We start from the raw sequence: 19,419 nt of genomic DNA on the forward strand, positions 1-19,419 counted from the left end.
CAATATGTGATATAGTCCCTTTGCTCATCTCCACAATCCTCAAAATAATATAAATATTACACGTAAGCTTTTTGACGTCATTTATTAACTTTTTACGCACAAAATGTAATTGGAACAAAACTATTCGTAATATATATTAATTTAATTACATGTCTAAGAAATTGTCAGCTAATGGGGTAGAGGGGTGATCCGCTACAAGCCACGTTGACACCTTTATTAAATAAATGCCTCAATTCCAAAATATATTCTTAATCAAATATAATTAATGTTGAATAAAAACGAATTTTATCAGCCAAATAATTTTGGTTAGAAATTATACCAGAAACAGGTGACACACTTGATTCTAAATATTTTTGATGTCTTTTACTATTAAGAAAATGATAACATATGTCAAAATAAGTATGGAAATAATTATAAAAGTAGTGTTGGATTGAGTAGCTTCGATTCAGAAATATACTCATTTTTGTTCAAATAATAGCGCTTACATCGCAGTCGAGTAAAACAGCATCTTATATATTTAAACGAGCACCGTTTCCGAGATTAAAGTTCCCGAGAGAAAACGACGGTTTCTTAAAATGAAACCTAGCTAGATCGAATTCTCGTTCCAAATCTTTAATATTTCAGTGTCGGTAAAGCAGTTAGTTGCTTCCAATTTATGGCAGTAAGAGTCACATTTTTCGCTTTATTCTGAAAACACGAATAAAACGATATTTTCTAAAAATGAAACCAAGCTAGATCATATTTTCGCCCCCAAAAACCCCTGTATACTAATTTTCCTGAAAATGGTGGAGTCATTTCCGAAATTCAAGAAAAGTAGTATGCGTGGGATTTCGAGGGCAAAAAAATCAATCTATCTAGGTTTCATTTTAAAAAAATAACGCGAATAGCTCGGTCATCCAGGTACTATTAATGATGAGCAAAACTTAATCTCACAAAACTTGTGAAGTAATCAGAATCGTAAAGAACTCTACCCAAATATTTATTGTTATTAGTATGTAAAAATAAAAATTCCCTGTAATAAAATTCCCATAAACCTATAGAAGTTCTATAAAGACGAGAGATTTTTCTAAGAAGATCTAGGACGTATTGCTCGAGACCGGAGTTGAATTTCCATTATCTCAAACAGTTTTTTTTCAATCGAATTTATAGTGACTGGACGAATTATTCGTTAGAGGTCATCCTATGGCGAAGGGAGGTGATCAACGAAAATCTAAAATATTAAAACGCGAAAGCTATGCGTAAAGAATAAATTTAAAAATATAGGACTCGCTGATCTACCGTTCCGCGTCCATTGTCTGTGAGACCTTTGGAATGGAAATTAAAAAAAAATTGAAACTGTTGTTTTAATTTAATTATTCCTAAAATAAAATTGAAAAATATATGACGTCACACCAAGGGGGGGGGGTCATAAAAGTGATTACCTGTGACAAAGACAGGGGGAGGATAAAGAAAGTTATAAAATTTGTGTGACGTAATATATGGATGGCCTCTTACGGTGTGAATTACACTTACAAATGGAAATTTGATCCCCATTCTCAAGTCTTACGCCCAAAATGTAACAACTATCCTTAAAGCGTATAAACAATTCTAAAAATTGAAAGATTTTTGAAGGGGGACGTTTGCCTACCTTGATTACTGGAATTTTGTGCAGGACATGTGACAGGCTTTGCATAGCCAATGGAAAACCTACATGCATCATATTAACACCTGCAAAAGCCTGCAAGACCTCTCTGGACCTATCGATCCTGGGAGAAATCCTAGCAGAGCTTGTGGATTTTCTGCGCTGCCTCTGACCTCAGCAGAATTCTGTAGCTTCCATCTGGAGACACTTCGCCTCCAGCTGGACGAATTGTTTTCAAGGAGAGGGCAGGCAACCCTCTTGATATTGGTGCTCGGCACTCATGGAGTGGTGCCGCTTTTATAACTTTTGTTATTATTAATATTAGTACGGGAAGAGTTCTAAATGTATTTCATGCTAAAATAGCGCCCTGGTTTCTCGAGTTCTGGATTAAAAGGAAGGTGCGTGTTAGTCAGTTATCATTTACGACTGCAGTCTGGCATGTAGGATCAAGACCGAGACCAAGACTATGGAATACTAACACCAAAGTTTTCTGATTTGTCCCACTTTGGGTCGTACGTGAGATCAAACCAAGACCCTTTTGTCTTGATCCTTTTCCTCGTTTTGCTCACCATATTTTACCAGAGAATAATTAAAATTGTCTCCTACCGAGGATGATTAAACTACCCGAAACGTAATTAAGATACAAAAAAATAGATGTTTTTGAGACAAACTTGAATTTTATTGTTGTATTAACATTTTAGTTTATACAGATTTAATGAATCGGTCGGTAGTGACAATACATCCTTATAAAACCTATATTTTTCGCTGAAAAGAAGATGAAAATTTGAATAAAAATTTCCAACAAATATTGAATTTTTTGCATTAAAAGCATTTTTTATGACCACTCTGTAATGTTTCTTAAAAGACGTACACAATTATATAATATACGTTCTTTTTACACAATATCTACACTAATTGTAGGTGTAAGTAGGAAATAGTCTTATAGATTGCACTATAATTGCACTATTTTTTCTACCTATACTCACAACAAAACTGCAATACTATAGCAGTACACTCGAATGCGATAAACCTGAACTAATAAATGATTCAAGGGTCACAACCTTTGTTAAATGATTTTTAATTTAATCAACTATTATTTCTGTATCAAAGGTATTCAGTCTAGCACTAGTACATAATTGTTATAAATGTTGCCTATACTTGGAAGGGTAATCAAACTAAATGAAATATTTTGAAAATAAATTATACACGGGTGTTCGAAACTACCGCATTAGATGAACGCATTGCAAAAGAATGATATAAAGCCAGGGGATTTAATTTCTATAACGAAAGTTTCTTCGAAATTTTTGAACACAATATTACATAAACGAGATAAAAGTTCGTTAATTATCGTTTATAATTTTGAAAATTATATTTGATAATATTAGCCCTAATTTTATCAACATAACGGAGCCTATTGTATCTATATCAACATTTTTTCGGTCGATTAATTTTTTTAAATTAACCAATCAATAACTTAAAATAAAAATTTGGTTAAAAATATTCCTGTAATATTCGCCCAAAACGAGCCAATTTTCAGAAATGTATTGAATTTCCCCATCTTGAAGTGTTCATTGAGATACCTAGAATCGAATGTGACTAGCTTCCACACACGAAGGCAATTTCGTGCCTTTCTGTGTTTTTGACGAATATTATGGGACTAAAAAACAAAAACCATCTTTTTTAGGCATAATCAAAGATATTATATCCATTAATCAAGAAAGAAATTATCAAAATTATAAACTACACTCAATGGCAAAATTAAGCGCCCACCCTGTGTTTGCAAATAGTGAATTTTTTATTCTTTATTAGTAATGATTGTTTCAAGAAGAAAAAAAGAAGCGTTTATTTGCTTTCAAAATTCTGTTTTGAAATCTAGAAAAGAAACATTTTTTTTTGAAGCATCAAATCACTCTAAAACAAAAAATTTGGAAAACGGTTGACCCTGCAGGTCATCCCTGTAACTTCCCGCTAAGTATTGACTCATAACGTGTAAAAAATTTTATCTATTCTGATGTTATATCCACTCGCATTTTTTGTTTGAGCTTCTAGCTCAAAAATTTCATAGACGTTTGATAAAATACTATTTTTTAAATTTTCAAATCGCGATAACTTTAGAATGAATAAACCGATTTTCACGCGGTTGGTGACATTCGACGCAGTTTTTGAAGCTTTATGAAGAATCTTTAAGTTTCAATTGATAAAACAAAAAATTTTGAGGTTATCCCGAAAAAACGCTTTTTTGGGTTTTCTTTCGTCAAAGATAACTCACGAACGAATCAACCGATTTTGACCGGACTGGTGGTGATCGACGTGGTTTTTTGATGTTGAGAGCTGATTAGTTTTTGGAATTGATCGATACAGCCGTTTAAAAGTTATTAAAAAAAACCACTTAAAAAAAATTTTTTTTTGCAGTTTTTTTGAGATTTCTCGAAATCTATCGGTTCAAATAGGCCTCAAAATCTAAGTTTGGTCAAACCCTTTCGAATGGCACCAACCGCAATCAAATCGGACAAGCCGTTCAAAAGTTATGAGAAGTTTACACACACACACACACACACACACACACACACACACACACACACACACACACACACACACACACACACACACACACACACACACACACACACACACACACACACACACACACACACACGCTCATACATACATACAGCCATACAGACACCCTCGCGGAAGTAGTCAGGGAAGCTTCTGATGAAAACTCGATTTTGGCAAAACGGGGTGAAAACAATAACTTCCCTATTTTCTTAGCGGGAAGTTAAAAAACAAATGCGAAAAAAAAAGATTTACTATGTTTTTGTATTTTTCAAGAGTTTTCATGGCGTAAAAATTTCCTGGACTAACCAATACTAGGATCTTACTTATTTAATTGGATGACTGACATTACATTTGACGCAAAATGCGTAATACTTTGTTAACGGTTTTGTAGAAAAAAATTTGCTCATAATGCATTAAGATATATGATTTATTTAACAAAATGCAAATGAGACACTACATGAAAAGGAAGTCGTGTCCGAGATTGTTTTTAAACTTTGAATATCTTTCTCTATGCAGGATTTACGATTTTAAATTGAATTTGGGGCTAAATTATATAAAACAATTTATTGGAAAATAGTAAAATAAAGAACCTTAGTATTTTAGAATCAAATTAATTAGAAATTTAAATCATGACTGACACCACAGAACAAAAGGTGACTAACACTATCGTCATAAGTATTTTTTTACCATCAAAAACAGAATTTGTTTTCCATTCATGGTAAACTTTTTCATGGAATCACCCAGTATGATTCTTTAGCTTCAGTTTGATACGTTTTTTCCTCCTGTTCCATCACTTTTATCCCTTAGATATCAGCTATTGAATGAAAAGTTATCTTTTTTTTAATCATCGATGTTGAACGAACTAATGATTGTAAAGCGAACGGAGGGTGAGTTTTGGCAACTTTAATAAATTCCCTTTAAGGGGCTTTAGATATTTCAGAGAACAAAAATTTTTTTATATGCTCAAAGTTGATTTGGAGAGTGCAAAGAATGGCTTTCGGAAAATCTACTTAATCTGGATGATTATTTTGAAAATGTTTCAAAAATCATTTTCCAAAACGTAGAATTTCAAAAAGTCTTTTTTTGCACTTTCTACAAATCAATTTTGAGCGTACAAGAAAAATTATTTTTCTCTAAAATATCGAGAGACACTTAAAGAGGATTGATTGAAGTTATCAAGTTTTACCCTCCGTTTGTTGTACGATCATTTGTCCGAACGATTATCGAATGATTAAACGAAAAGATCTCTTTTTATTCAATAGCTGATATCTGAGAGATAAGTGATCGAACAGAAGAATAATACCACAGTCAGAGTAAGTTATCCTAGTATTGGTTAAGGCAGAAAATATTTACCTCATGGACAATAAGCTTTTTTTCACTAAAAATAAATCGTCTCTAACGATTAATCATGATATATATCATGATTAATAAAACACAAAATTATTTTTATAAAAAATAAGGATTATTATTATTATTTAAAAAAAAAAAAATTAGTCATTCAGTCACATGACAGTAAACACCAATCAGAAAGTGTTACATCACGCCATACCAAACGCTATTAATATTGCTTACATTTTAATAGAACGAAGCAGATTACTTGATTTATGGTCATACACAAAAAAAATTGTTTACTTACAACTGTCATACACAAAAATGACTGTTTGGCAAGTCGTGATATCATTCAAGACACCATGATAAAATAATACTTTCTTGGTGAAAATCAGATATTAATGTAACGTATAAACCATCTATTTAGGAACATTCAAAAATTTAAGAAATTTGTTCATAGCGTAATTTTCTTTTTAATTTAAAAAAAATTCCTTTTAAGATTTCAAAGCTAGATATTTTAAGCTAAAAAAGTGGACGATAGGTTAGGTTATATTGTCTGTCCACGAAGGACACACTTAGGCTATAGAGCCTATTGTGATACCATATATGTGTTTTACCACCTTTCCGCTCATAATTTCATTTATCAGCTCCTCAATTTCAGAGGCTGAGTGCATATACCATGCACTACACCAGCCCATCACAACTATCAATTAAATTAATTTGGTTACGATGGCGGGAATCGAACCCGCTACCTTTAGCATACCTCGGACGGAATTGGTTACGATTTAAACCTAACCTAACCTAAAGTGGACGGTTGTAATTTTGTCGAAGTGTATAATTAACTAAGCCATATTTCGTGAATGGTATATTCGATTCAAAAACTGGAAAGAAACTTTCTGCTTTAAATTTTATCCTGTATATCAATCTGCCCTTCGAATGTGGTAGTTTTTTGTTGGGACAACCCATATTTTTTGAGCACTTACATTAAAAAAAAAAAAAAAATTATATATATTTTTTGAGTAAAACAATTATATTAAGTAATATATTTAGAATAAAAAATAAATGTTAAAAAATTATATATGTATTAAAAAAGTCAAATTCGAATACTTATTTTCGAAATTGTGATATATATTGTCTATTTTTGAAAAAAAAAAAAATTATAACACAATTAAAATATAAAATTATTTATTATTTGTACTCTGATATTTAAAATAAAATATGTATTTTTGCTGTAATTCTGTTTTTTTGTTTTTAATCACAACTCACATATGTCCGGATTGTTTAAGGGTGACGCCAGCTACGGAAGCCTGAATGTATCAATAGCTTTTTTTTTAAAAGTGTCTACCTACAAGTATAAAACCAACTAGTTCACTTTCAACAAGTGCACTTGTGATTTGTGGGACATTATGGAAACAAACCTTTTTGAAAATGTCGGTCGGTAATGACTATTCTTTAATTAGCCACTACCGAAACTATCTGGAATTATTAATAATTTTATGTCCGGATTTAATGATAACAAGTGAAAAGAAACAATTGACTGAGTTAATTGTTGAAATACCATGCATAGTCAGTGTTGATTTCTTTATCACATTACACATACATACATGTGACACATACATAACTGATAATCAAGTATAGTACATATTATAAAATTTCCGCCTAATTGGCGCCCTCACGGGTAAACAATGATGTTTACGAAAAAATGTTTCAAACAAAAGTTGTTTACTTTTTGATAAGGAACATTTTTTACACTGAAACTTTTGTTCTATCTCTAACGGTTTACAAAATGGGTCCTACGGACCCAAGACCCAATTGACCTATGATGCTCATTTACGAACTTGACCTCACTTTTTACGTCCTGAGTACGCTGTAAAAATTTCAGCTCGATATCTTTTTGCGTTTTTGAGTTATCGTGTCCACAGGCGGACGGACGGACAACCGGAAATGGACTAATTAGGTGATATTATGAACACCTATACCAAAATTTTTTTCCTAGCGTCATTATTTTTAAGCGTTACAAACTTGGGACTAAACTTAATATACTATGTATATTTCATATATGCATGGTATAATAATTAAATTTAATGAAAATGTTTATAATTTGTCTTACGTAGTTAAAAAATTTTTATTAATATTATTTAAAACATTAAAAAAAGTTCCGATAGAACAACTCACTCTCTGTGAATCTCTAGAAGGGGGTAGCTGTCCCTATCTACCCCTCTTTGGCTACGCCCCTGATTGGTTAAACAGATAACACATGGTATCTCAAAAGTATGAAAACTCCTGGAGATCTCGCAGAGCCAGCGAAATGAAAGAAAAAAAATTTAAAATACCATATCCGACCTTTAGCCTTGAACATAACCTCAAAACTACATCGAACCAAAAATCAATTTTTCAAAAAAGAACCCCTATTCCTTATTGCGGATTCTTTAGAAGAACGAGTCGATAGAATGAGCTATGCCTAATCAACCATTACACGACATGTAGTGAAAAGATAATAATAATTATTCTTACATTTAGAAATATAAATTACCTAATTTTACTTTTACATAATTAAAATTAAATTCAAAAAATTAAAAAATCATTAAATCAAAATTAATTTTGTCATGATATGAATTTTTTGGTTAATTATGAAATATAATCTTTTTTAATTTGAAATAGCGAAAAACATGGTGATTTATTTATTTCTAATTAAAAAATTCATGCCATAGCTACGATTTTATTTTCTTGTCCTATGAATTTTGTATAGACAGTGTGATTACTCTATCACATTACACATACATATATAACTGATATATAACTGATACTAGCTGTGAACTACCCGCTTTGCTGGGCAACATCCCCACTTGCACCCCTCCCTCCACATTTCCTTGCGTGGGATAACAGTTTTATAATGTACACGTCATGCTCTTTTATTTGATACCCCACTTAGGTATATTTGTAAATATTCGATAATTCCTTCCCACTTTCTCGCTACACCTTTCTACCCTCCGAAGGTTAAGAGTAGATAAAAACAATAGATTTTTGAAGCTGGTTGTATATCGTGTCAATATTTGAGCTTAATCGATGCACAACTTTTTTAGTTTTTGAAGCATATCCCTTTCAACCCCTATTTCAACCCTTTACTCTACTATAATATGGATGTATTACACATAAAAACCTTCCTCTTGAATCACTCTATCTATTAAAAAAACCGCATCAAAATCCGTTGCGTAGTTTCAAAGATTTAAGCATACAAAGGGACATAGGGACATAGGGACAGAGAAAGCGACTTTGTTTTATACTATGTATTGATTCCCATATAATACATACTATACAATTTGCGCTCTCTCGGGTAAACAGTGATGTTTACGAAACAAATGTTTCAAACAAAAGTTGTTTATTTTTATAAGAAACAATTTTTGCATTAAAATTTTGTTCTATCTCTAACGGTTTACAAGATGAATCCTACGGACCCAAGACCCCATTGACCTATCTTGCTCATTTACGAACTCGACCTCACTTTTTACGTCCCAAGCACGCTATAAAAATTTCAGCATATCTCTTTTCGTTTTTGTGTAATCGTAATGGCAGACGACAGACAGACAACCGGAAACGGACTAATTAGGTGATTTTATGAACACCTATACGAAAATTTTGTTGGTAGTATCAATATTTTTAAGCGTTACAATGTTGGGACTAATTTTAGTATACCTTGATATATTGCATATACATGGTATAATAGGCATCGGTCATATCAACGTGCTCCAAACTCAAATTGAAAAAATTTTGAAAGGTTATGTCTCTCGCTGTGATACGAATACAGAATCCTTAAAATCGATCAATACAATTTTGGTACGATATCTAAATCCATATAAAATTTGCAAGTGAATATTTTTTAATAAATAAGTAAATAAAAATTTAAAATTATTTAAATGAAATTCAAAAAATTTGCAAACAATTTAGTGTGAACGCCACACAACTTCCATATACAGACAACTTGTAGCACTTGGATGATCGAGCTTTACTCGGTATTTTTTGAGTTAAAAAGAAATTTTATCACTAATATAAGAACCATTTAAAATGCCTCCACAAAAATACGATTATGAATGTCCCGGTAATCTACTTTATTTCGTCGCCAATAGATGTCAGGAAGAGTCATATTTTGCTGTCTATATTTCAGTTTTTCCTGAAAACACAAATAAAAAGGCGTTTTCTAAAAAGGAAACCTAGCTAGATTGATTTTTCGCCCCAAAAACCCCCTACATACTAATTTTCATGAAAATTGTTGGAGCCGTTTCCGAGCTTGCTGATGTGATACGCAACTAAATACCATATACAAAATAAACTTGTATATTACCTATACTAGAGTGATGCCCACCCGCTTCGCTGGGCTTAAAAGTAAGTTTTTTCTCGCTTATCCCCTTTCTATAACACTCGAAATAATTGTAAGAATTGTTTTATACAGGTAAAATATATGTATGGTTTTCTATTTTTTTAAATGTATAATAGTCGTAATTATTCATTGAGTATATCAGAAAATACGATCGTGAAATATTTTATATTGACTATTTTTACTGAAATCTGTGATTTATGGTAATGTCAAATGACTACTTTAACAGAAATCTGTAATTTATGGTAATGTCAAATTAAATTATTTTTTTTATTTTTTTATTAATATATCTGTATAAATTATATCTCATGTGTTATTCTGATATATCAGCTATATTGCTGTACAGTTTCATTAAAAACCATTCGCTAGTTTTAGCGTGAAAGCGTAACAAACAAACAAACACGCATACTTTCGCATTTATAATACATAGAGATAGAGATGATATTTCAAAATGATCTTTTGTCGAAAAAAAAGAAAAAAATTTTTTTTCAAGATCGAAATTATGCATAGAGGTAATAATTTATATTTTAAAAAAAGGTGGCTACATGCAAGTAATATATTTACCTTGTGGTGATAGTTGCCGACGTAACATTACTGGACTTGACTCTTTAGATGTAGTTGTACTATTTCGCCTTGACCTTGATACACTGCGACGGCTAAAATTCAAAAGAAATATAGTGTAAAAATTTATTATTTTACATATCACATTTATTATTATTTATTTGAAAATATGTTTAACAAGAAAAATATTTTCTTATCGAATTACAACTGTTTCTGTGAATTTGAAACTATACTTGGGCATAAAAAAATCACCCCTTTTAAAAATATTTGCGAAATTTCAAACAGCTAGCGAAGATACAGCTGTATCTCCGAGAAAATTATATCGCAGATTGGAAATATTACCAATAATTTTCCAAGAACTTAGCGTACACGGGGTTTGAGAACTTAGCGTACAAAGTTTGTGCAATTCTCTGTAGAATGTGTGTTTACGGATTTCCGTAGGTACCAGCTATCTTGATCAAGTTTTTCGTAATTTAAGTTAATCTAGAAAATTCAAAATCACGAAAATCCAGTTCATTTTTGTTATCGAAATTGAATTTTTTACGATTTTTTTAAAGTTACTTTAAAAAAGTCGAAATACAATAAAAATAAAACAAATAAAAATAAAAAAAATTAACTAAGTTAATTGTTGAAATACCATGTACAGACAGTATTGATTACGGAATTGTTTGTTTTGTTATCATATAATCAAAGAAAGATAGCCACTCTTACATAGCCACACATACATAACTGATATTCCCATTATAATACATGCTATATAATTTGCGCCCTCACGGGTTAACAGTGAAAAAATGTTTCAAATTAAAGTTGTTTATTTTTTTATGAGAAACATTTTTTACATTTAAATTTTTGTTCTCTCTAACGGTTTACAAGATGGGTCCTACGGACGCAAGATCCACTCGACGAACTCAACTTCACTTTTTACGTCCTGAGCGAAAAGTTTCAGCTTGATATCTTTTTTCATTTTTGGGCTATCGTTTCCACAGACAGACAGACGGGCAGATAGACAATTAGAATTGAACTAATTAGGTGATATTATGAACACCTGTGCCAAAATTTTGTTCGTAGCATCAATATTTTTAAGGTATTACTATCGGTAATAGACTTTGTATTCAGAATTTAATGAAACTTGGCATAGTTGTCCATTATTATATCATAAATAACCAGTTAAAGTTTTATTGGCCTTTAGACAACTGAAAAAAAGATATTTTAAAGATATTTTAACATTGATCTTTATGAGAAATCACAGATTTTATTTTATTTCACAAAACTGGACGTTCAGATTTTCAGTTCTCTGAAGGCTCCTAAAAATTTAACTGGTTAATTATGATATAATAATGGACAACTATGCCAAGTTTCATTAAATTCTAAAAGCAAAGTCTATTACCGATAGTACTACCTTAAGCGTTTAAAAGTTTAAAAGAGACTAAACTTGATATACCTTGATATATTTCATAGCGAGCCTAAATGGCCGAGCGGTCTAAGGCGCGAGTTTTAGAACGTTGGACTATTTAGACTTTGCGGGTTCGAATCCAGGCAGCGGCAGTGTGAACAACTTATAATTGATGTAACCGACTCCATCCACATCAAAAATGTAATTGTAAATATGTTTGTAATGGAATAAATAAAGATTAACAAATAATGATGTGGGTGGCCTATGTGATTAGGCATGCTTAACAAAAACGGAGGTTAAACCCCCCATTATTATTTATATTTCATATATACATTGTATAATCGCTTACTATTAATATCGTTATCAAACTAATTAAATTTTTCTGTTGTTTTTTTTTTTGCGTCTTGTCTATTTTGCTAATTCAATCTTCCGGATCATTCTAAAACCCTCAAGTAATGAATTAAAGAAAACCTTTTATGGAGACAAACGAAATGAAATTTTATTTTTTAATTTTTGAAAATTATCATAAAATAGAATTGCCATGAAAATAATTATATCCCACATGTTCAAGTGACAATCAATAATAAACAGTTATAGGTATGAATAAAAAAAAAACTTAATCAAGTATTCAAAGGTGTTTTTAAAATATAGGCGTTAAGTAAAGGTTAAAAAAATGTATCATTCACTTTTCATTTCTAATGCAATAGTACGGCATCTAACCGTGAAAATTTTACTTGTATCACGTAAATGTTTTTCAATGCTTTACAAATATCGTAAAAGACAAGTGAAAACAAACAATTGACTGAGTTAAATGTTGAAATATCATGTATATTAGTGAGTTATCAGTGTTGATAACTCAATCACATTACACATACATACATGTCACACATACCTACATAACTGATATTCCCATATAATACATACTATACAATTTCCGCATAATTTGCGCCCTCACGGGTAAACACTGATGCTTACGAAAAAATATTTCAGACAAAAGTTGTTTATTTTTTTTAAAAGGTACATTTTTTACCCTTAAACTTTTTTTCTATCTCTAACGGTTTGCAATTGAGCTATGTTGCTCATTTACGAACTCGACCTCACTTTTTATGTCTTGAGCACGCTATAAAAATTTCAGATTGATATCTCTTTTCGTTTTTGAGTTATCGTGATGACAAGCGGGCATACGTCAGACAGACAGACAGACAACCGGAAATGGACTATTAGGTGATTTTATGAACACCTATACCCAAATTTTGTTCATAGTATCAATATTTTTAAACGTTACAAACTAGGGCTAAACTAAGTATACCTTGGTATATTTCATTTACATGGTATAATAAATTTTCACGTTTAAACGTCAAAAACCAAAATTTTTTTAATGGTTTCTTTTTGGAAAACTCCATAAAGTGTTTTTTTACATAAACAGAATCGTGTGATAAATTTTCTATAATCATAATTTTAAAATGAAATAATTCAAAATTGTGTCCCGCAAAAGGTAAAAAAAAATGAACATTCACCATACTTGCTCAAACAGCCGAACTATACTTTAAATGAAAAACCTTATTCGCACCGTGTATGAGTTTTATTGGAGGCGTTTCCATCGTAACGATACACTACTTTAATTATAGAATTTTATGGATGCATATATAATTGTATGGATTGTATTTATTACTTACATTGAAAATTTAATATTATTGTCTCACAAATTTAAATAAATAATTATGATAATTTACATTGGAAAAATAATATTTGTGCAATTTGATTTCTTATTTTCACAATTTTTAATGCATTAAGTTTAATTAATAAGTGTTTTTCAATAATTTGACATTTTCTGTAACATTAACATGTAAAGAATTGCAAATTAGTCATAACAGCCTCCTTTATCTCCAAAATTTTTCACTGGAAGCGCTGGCATCGATTTTATTGTCCCTACCATGATTACGCACACAACAAATAGTTCTAAATTATATAAAAATGTAAATTTCTAGTTTTTTCTATTTTAAAAATACGTCGATTCGTATAAATTAAAATGAATTTAGTTCAAACTAGAATTTGTATTAGGAAAAATAAATAAATAATTGATTGAATAAGAGATCTAAGACTTAAGATGAATGCATTAAAGTGTTTGGCATAATCTGAAAATAGCATTTAAGGTTATAAAAGTCAACATCAACTTTTTATAATTATATCATACTTAAAATTACATTACACACATGTTTTTTTTTTACCTATTCAGGTGATATTTTTTTAAACTGCATATACAGTTTACACTATATACACAATATATATAGTTTCGCTAAAAATACACAATATTTCGAGGCATGTAATTTTGTTATCCTTGCTTCTTTGGAGCTCTACGGTAGTCTAACAGAGATTATTTTAAGAGCACAGAAGTGAACTTAGAGGCAGAACCGCAGAATATCCATAATGCAAAGTAGGGACGTCTCTACAGGCGCGAGGTTACAAAGGGGTGCGTTCGTGGAAGTTTTTACACAAGTATAAACTTAATTTTGTAAGTATGCAGAAAATTACAGCCCATTGATAACGACATTTGTACAGTTATTCAAATGTATGACTCATATAAGTGTCATCAAGTCTAATTCATATAATTTCTACAGAAGGAGAAAATTTTAATAAAACTGAATAGCAAGCCTTGGTACTCTCAATAGTCAAAGAATATGAAAAGGGCACAAAGAGGACAAGGAAGAGAAAGCTTACAACAGATGAATCTGCAGAAAATATTATTTCTTCATTATCTGGCCGGGAAACATTCCGACTGATAGTACATCTAGTAATTATAGACAGACAGTAATTATAGTTTTTATACCATGTATATATGAAATATATTATACCATGTATATATGAAATATACATAGTATATTAAGTTTAGTCCCAAGTTTGTAACGCTTAAAAATATTGATACTACGAAAAAAATTTTGTCATAGGTGTTCATAAAATCACCTGATTAGTTAATTTCCGGTTGTCTGTCTGTCTGTCTGTCGTCTTTCCGTCTGTCATCACGATTACTCAAAAACGAAATAAGATATCAAGCTGAAACAGCTTTTAACAGCGTGCTCAGGACGTAAAAAGTCAGGTCGAGTTCGTAAAGGAGCAACATAGGTCAATTGGGTCTTGGGTCTGTAGGACCCATCTTGTAAACCGTTAGAGATAGAACAAAAGTTTAAATGTAAAAAATGTTTCTTATAAAAAAATAAACAACTTTTGTTTGAAACATTTTCTTGTATATATTAATATGGGAATATCAGTTATATGGCTATTTATGAGTGGATACCTTTCTTTATTTACGTGGCGTCAAATAACAAACGATTGCGTTATCAACACTGTCTATACATGGTATTTCAACAATTAACTCAGCCGATTGTTTGTTTTCACTTGCTTTACAGTAAATTTTCTTTTTTAACCAATTTGTATTCTGGTGATTTAGAAGAGTGCTTTTTTTATGAATTTATCCATCGACGTTCTTATTTAACAGCGATAGCTCGAGCCGGAGAACTGCCTTGAACAAACAGTTCGATTTTCTAAGAAATAAAGAACTTGAAACCAGGGCCGGATTTAAATTTCTGCCGCCCTGGGGCACTTTAGAAAATGCCGCCCTATGACTGAAATTTTATTTTAATAGTTTTGATATCTTATTTTAAAAAAAATAGAATAACTAATTAATTGCAGAAAATTTATTATGTATTACATATTATTTATTACTGTTCTTTTAAATTAAAATTAATTAGTATTATTTGATAATTCTCCAATTTTAGGAAAATTCATTGATCAATTAAAGTTTCTGTTATCAAAAAGACATACATAATTTGAAAATATTTTTAATTCTTCAAAAAAAGTATATTAATTTATCAATTCCAGAAAATAAAAATATCAAATTTTATTTTTGCAAACCTTTATGGAAATAAATTAATTAAACTATTTTAATAGTTTTCACTTAAATTTCCTATATTATAATATACAAAATTTTGATTTGATACATAATGCATAAATTATATTTCTTGAAAAATAAAATGTTTATTTAAAAGAATTAGTTAATTATATATTGTATAGAAAATATTTTCTCACATTCCAAATTTTGCCGCCCTAGAAAATTTGCCGCCCTGGGCACTAGCCCCGACTGCCCCTAGTGTAAATCCACCACTACTTGAAACTAAAGAACTAAAAAAAGGTTTAATTGATACACTTTTACGGGCGCAAAATTTACCTATGTTGCTCATCATTGAACTCGACCTCACTTTTTACGTCCTGAGTACGCTGTAAAAATTTCAGCTTGATATCTTTTTTCGTCTTTGAGTTATCGTGACCACAGACGGACGGACGGACGGACGGACAACCGGAAATTATCTAATTAGGTGATTTTATGAACACCTATACCAAAATTTTGTTGGTAGCATCAATATTTTTAAGCGTAACAAACTTGGGACTAAACTTAGTATACCTTGCATATTACATATATGCATGGTATAAAAATCTGAACCATTAATCGAGCCTGCTCGTATTTTCTTAATTATGCATCAAATAGCCGTTAAAACAATAAATTGATAAATAAATATAATTTTCAATTACGGCTTTTTATTAATTATTATTAATAAGCTTTCGTCATGGTCTGAAATAATTAGAATAATTGTATTAAATTTGTTGTTGCATATATTAATAATTATTTTTAAATAAATTTGATGGCCAATAAAAAATTATGTTCAATAAATATGATTTATTGTTTTCAATATCTTTTCAATTCGATTTTTTTTAATATTATTTTTATTTATTTGTAAAAATTAAACCTTGAATTTCGATACACAATAACAATCTCTACGCTGTTTTAAGGTAGAATCAAGCTCATAAAAATATGCTCATATAAACTACATTTGTGACTGACTGACTCGTTACTGTACATAATACTTATACATCGTATGTATACATAATTGGCGCATTTAACTACCGCAAAAAATTCCAATTTTGATATGGAAAATATCTTTTTTAATTGGCGAGCAATATTTTTAAATTTAGAAATTCTTCTGAGAGGGGGGGGGGGTTACCCTTATACTCAAAGTTTTATGGCAGTGATCTTTTATCTCGTCAGTAGAATATGTGGCGGCGGTCCTAGAATGGTACGATTGGTGCCCCGGCGAAGAGTAACCGACGCCCACAAGTGTAATACAAAACTAACTCAGTTTTGGTTTTCAATCTTGCTCTATGGTAAACAATCTCCCCACAGGGTTGAACCAATATTAGCCTGATTTTGATCACAATCAATTTGATTTTTCAAGTAAGTTCAGATCATAGATTAAGTTAGGTTATATTGGCTATCCACGAAGGACACTCTTAGGCTATAGAGCCCATTGTGATACCGTACATGTGTTTACCATCTTTCCCCTGATAATTTTATTTACCAGCTCCTCAATTTCAAAGGCTGAGTGCACCTACTTCATGCATATACCATGCACTACACCAACCCATCACAACTATTAAATTAATTTTGTAGAGGCGGTGGGAATCGAATCCGTTACCCTAAGCATACCGCAGACGGAATTGGTTTACGCCTTAACCAACTGAGCTAATAGGGCGACTAAGTTCAGGTCATACACCATCAAATTTTTTGCACAAATACGATATTATGCAAATTATTTGACCCTGTATGGAAGTTTTTATACGCTAGTTATTTATTCATAAATCCTGTATTTCCCGGATGGATTAGTTTTTATAGATGTTATGAAAAACAAACAATCCTTGAATTATTCATTTTAAATTTCTCCCCACAATATTTCAAAACATAAAATACAGTCAAACCTAGATTATGGGACCTGAAGCAAGAAAACTATAAGCGAGAGTAATTGTCATGTGACGTCATTTTAACCCTCTAAAATCTCTATTGACAATTGATATAGAGGCGTGGCTTAATAAATATGGCTGACTTTAGATTGCAAATTAGTTTCAAACAAAATTTACGATTTACAAATAAATCCTTTTTCATTTGATTGATTGAGCAAAAAATGCACTATTTTAAAATTGGAATACCTCGGTCAATTTTGAAGCTAGAAAGAAAAAAAATGTCCACAATTAAATCAGCTAGAATTTTTATTTAATGCATAGTTTTTTTGTAATTTGACTGACTAAACCCCCAATTAGCCCCCAAAAAAAGGTGAAGCTCGCCCTGAGATTTTTTGGTACAAAGTTTTTACTTCCTAATAAACAACTGTGGAAAATTTTCGAGGTACAACACATTTTTCCTTTTCGATATTAAGTTTTATTGTATTAAATATTAAACTTTAAGAGCTCCTGTACCTTTATAAGCAAGAAACTGATGAGAAACTTCATTAAGGGAAAAAAAGATTACGATTCTGAACTTTTGCTTAACCAGGTTCAACTGTATATAAAATATTTAACATAGATACATGCACAAACTAAAACGCATGCGTGGTCAGCTTTAATTTTAAATAATGTATATAATTGTTTACAAATAACATGCAATATCTATAATCAATCGATCGAACTTATTTTTCCAATTTTCCATTAAAAAAAAAATTCCCATGACGGACTTTAAACCTTAAAAGCAAGGAGTTTGTTTTCTTTATTAAAATAAATAGATTTTGATTCGCTGGAGATGTGTGTTATGATTGTCTCAAATGATTTGACCCACGTATTGATTATGATAAAATTAATTTTTAGAAAATATATAATAAGCTTAGAGCCAAGTGGAGTATTTGATAGTCGCGTCGTGTCAAATAACTTTTTATACCCTGTATATATGTAATATATATCAAGGTATACTAAATTTAGTCCCAAGTTTGTAACGCCTAAAAATATTGATGCTACGAACAAGATTTTGTTATAGTTGTTAAAGATAAAATCACCTAATTAGTCCACTTCTGGTTGTCCGTCTGTCCGTCAAAAACGAAAAGAGATATCAAGTTGAAATTTATATCGTGCTTAGAACATAAAAAGTGAGGCCGATTTCGTAAATGAGCAACATAGATCAAGTATGATTTAGAACCCATCTTGTAAACCGTTAAAGACAGAACAAAATTTCAAATGTAAAAAATGTTCCTTATAAACAAATAAACAACTTTTGTTTGAAACATTTTTTCGTAAGCATTACTGTTTACTCGCGAGGGCGCAAATTAGGACTTTATAGCGTGCTCCCCAAAAAATTAAGCTTTAAGTTTAGACCACTAGTATTTCATTCTCGAAAAACGAAAAAATTTGAAAACCAAATAAATGGCGACCGAAACACCGTCATAATTATGTTAGTTTTTTTAAACTCTTCTAATTTATAAAAAAATAATGCAAGCACTGACATTCAACACTTTCTATACAGAGTATTTCAACAATTAACTCATTCAATTGTTTGTTCTAGGAGAAACTTTATTAGTTATGGTAAAAATAGTATTATGCAAATATTACGCAAGTATTAAGGATGTACAAGGACCAAGGCAATTTTAAATAGTAAGCTTTTTTTTTATATGATGTTGGACTAAGTCTAAATCAATTCTGAACATTTAAGAGGGTGTGGGGGTGTGTGTTGCCCAATTATTTAAATAAATAAATGACTTCAAAAGTAGGCATATT

General features: G+C 30.8%; 1 protein-coding gene across 2 annotated transcripts in view; it reads right to left on the reverse strand.

Moving 5' to 3' along the window:
• LOC123302501 (enolase-phosphatase E1) overlaps positions 1-19,419 on the reverse strand; it is a 51,835-nt gene that overhangs the window by 18,324 nt on the left and 14,092 nt on the right. For both annotated transcript variants that reach the window (XM_044885452.1, XM_044885451.1), the window contains exon 2: positions 10,446-10,537. In XM_044885452.1, coding sequence (XP_044741387.1) covers positions 10,446-10,537 — 92 coding nt within the window. The remainder of the gene's footprint in view (positions 1-10,445; positions 10,538-19,419) is intronic.

The sequence above is a fragment of the Chrysoperla carnea genome, chromosome X (genome assembly GCF_905475395.1).
Source record: "Chrysoperla carnea chromosome X, inChrCarn1.1, whole genome shotgun sequence".
NCBI lineage: Eukaryota > Metazoa > Arthropoda > Insecta > Neuroptera > Chrysopidae > Chrysoperla > Chrysoperla carnea.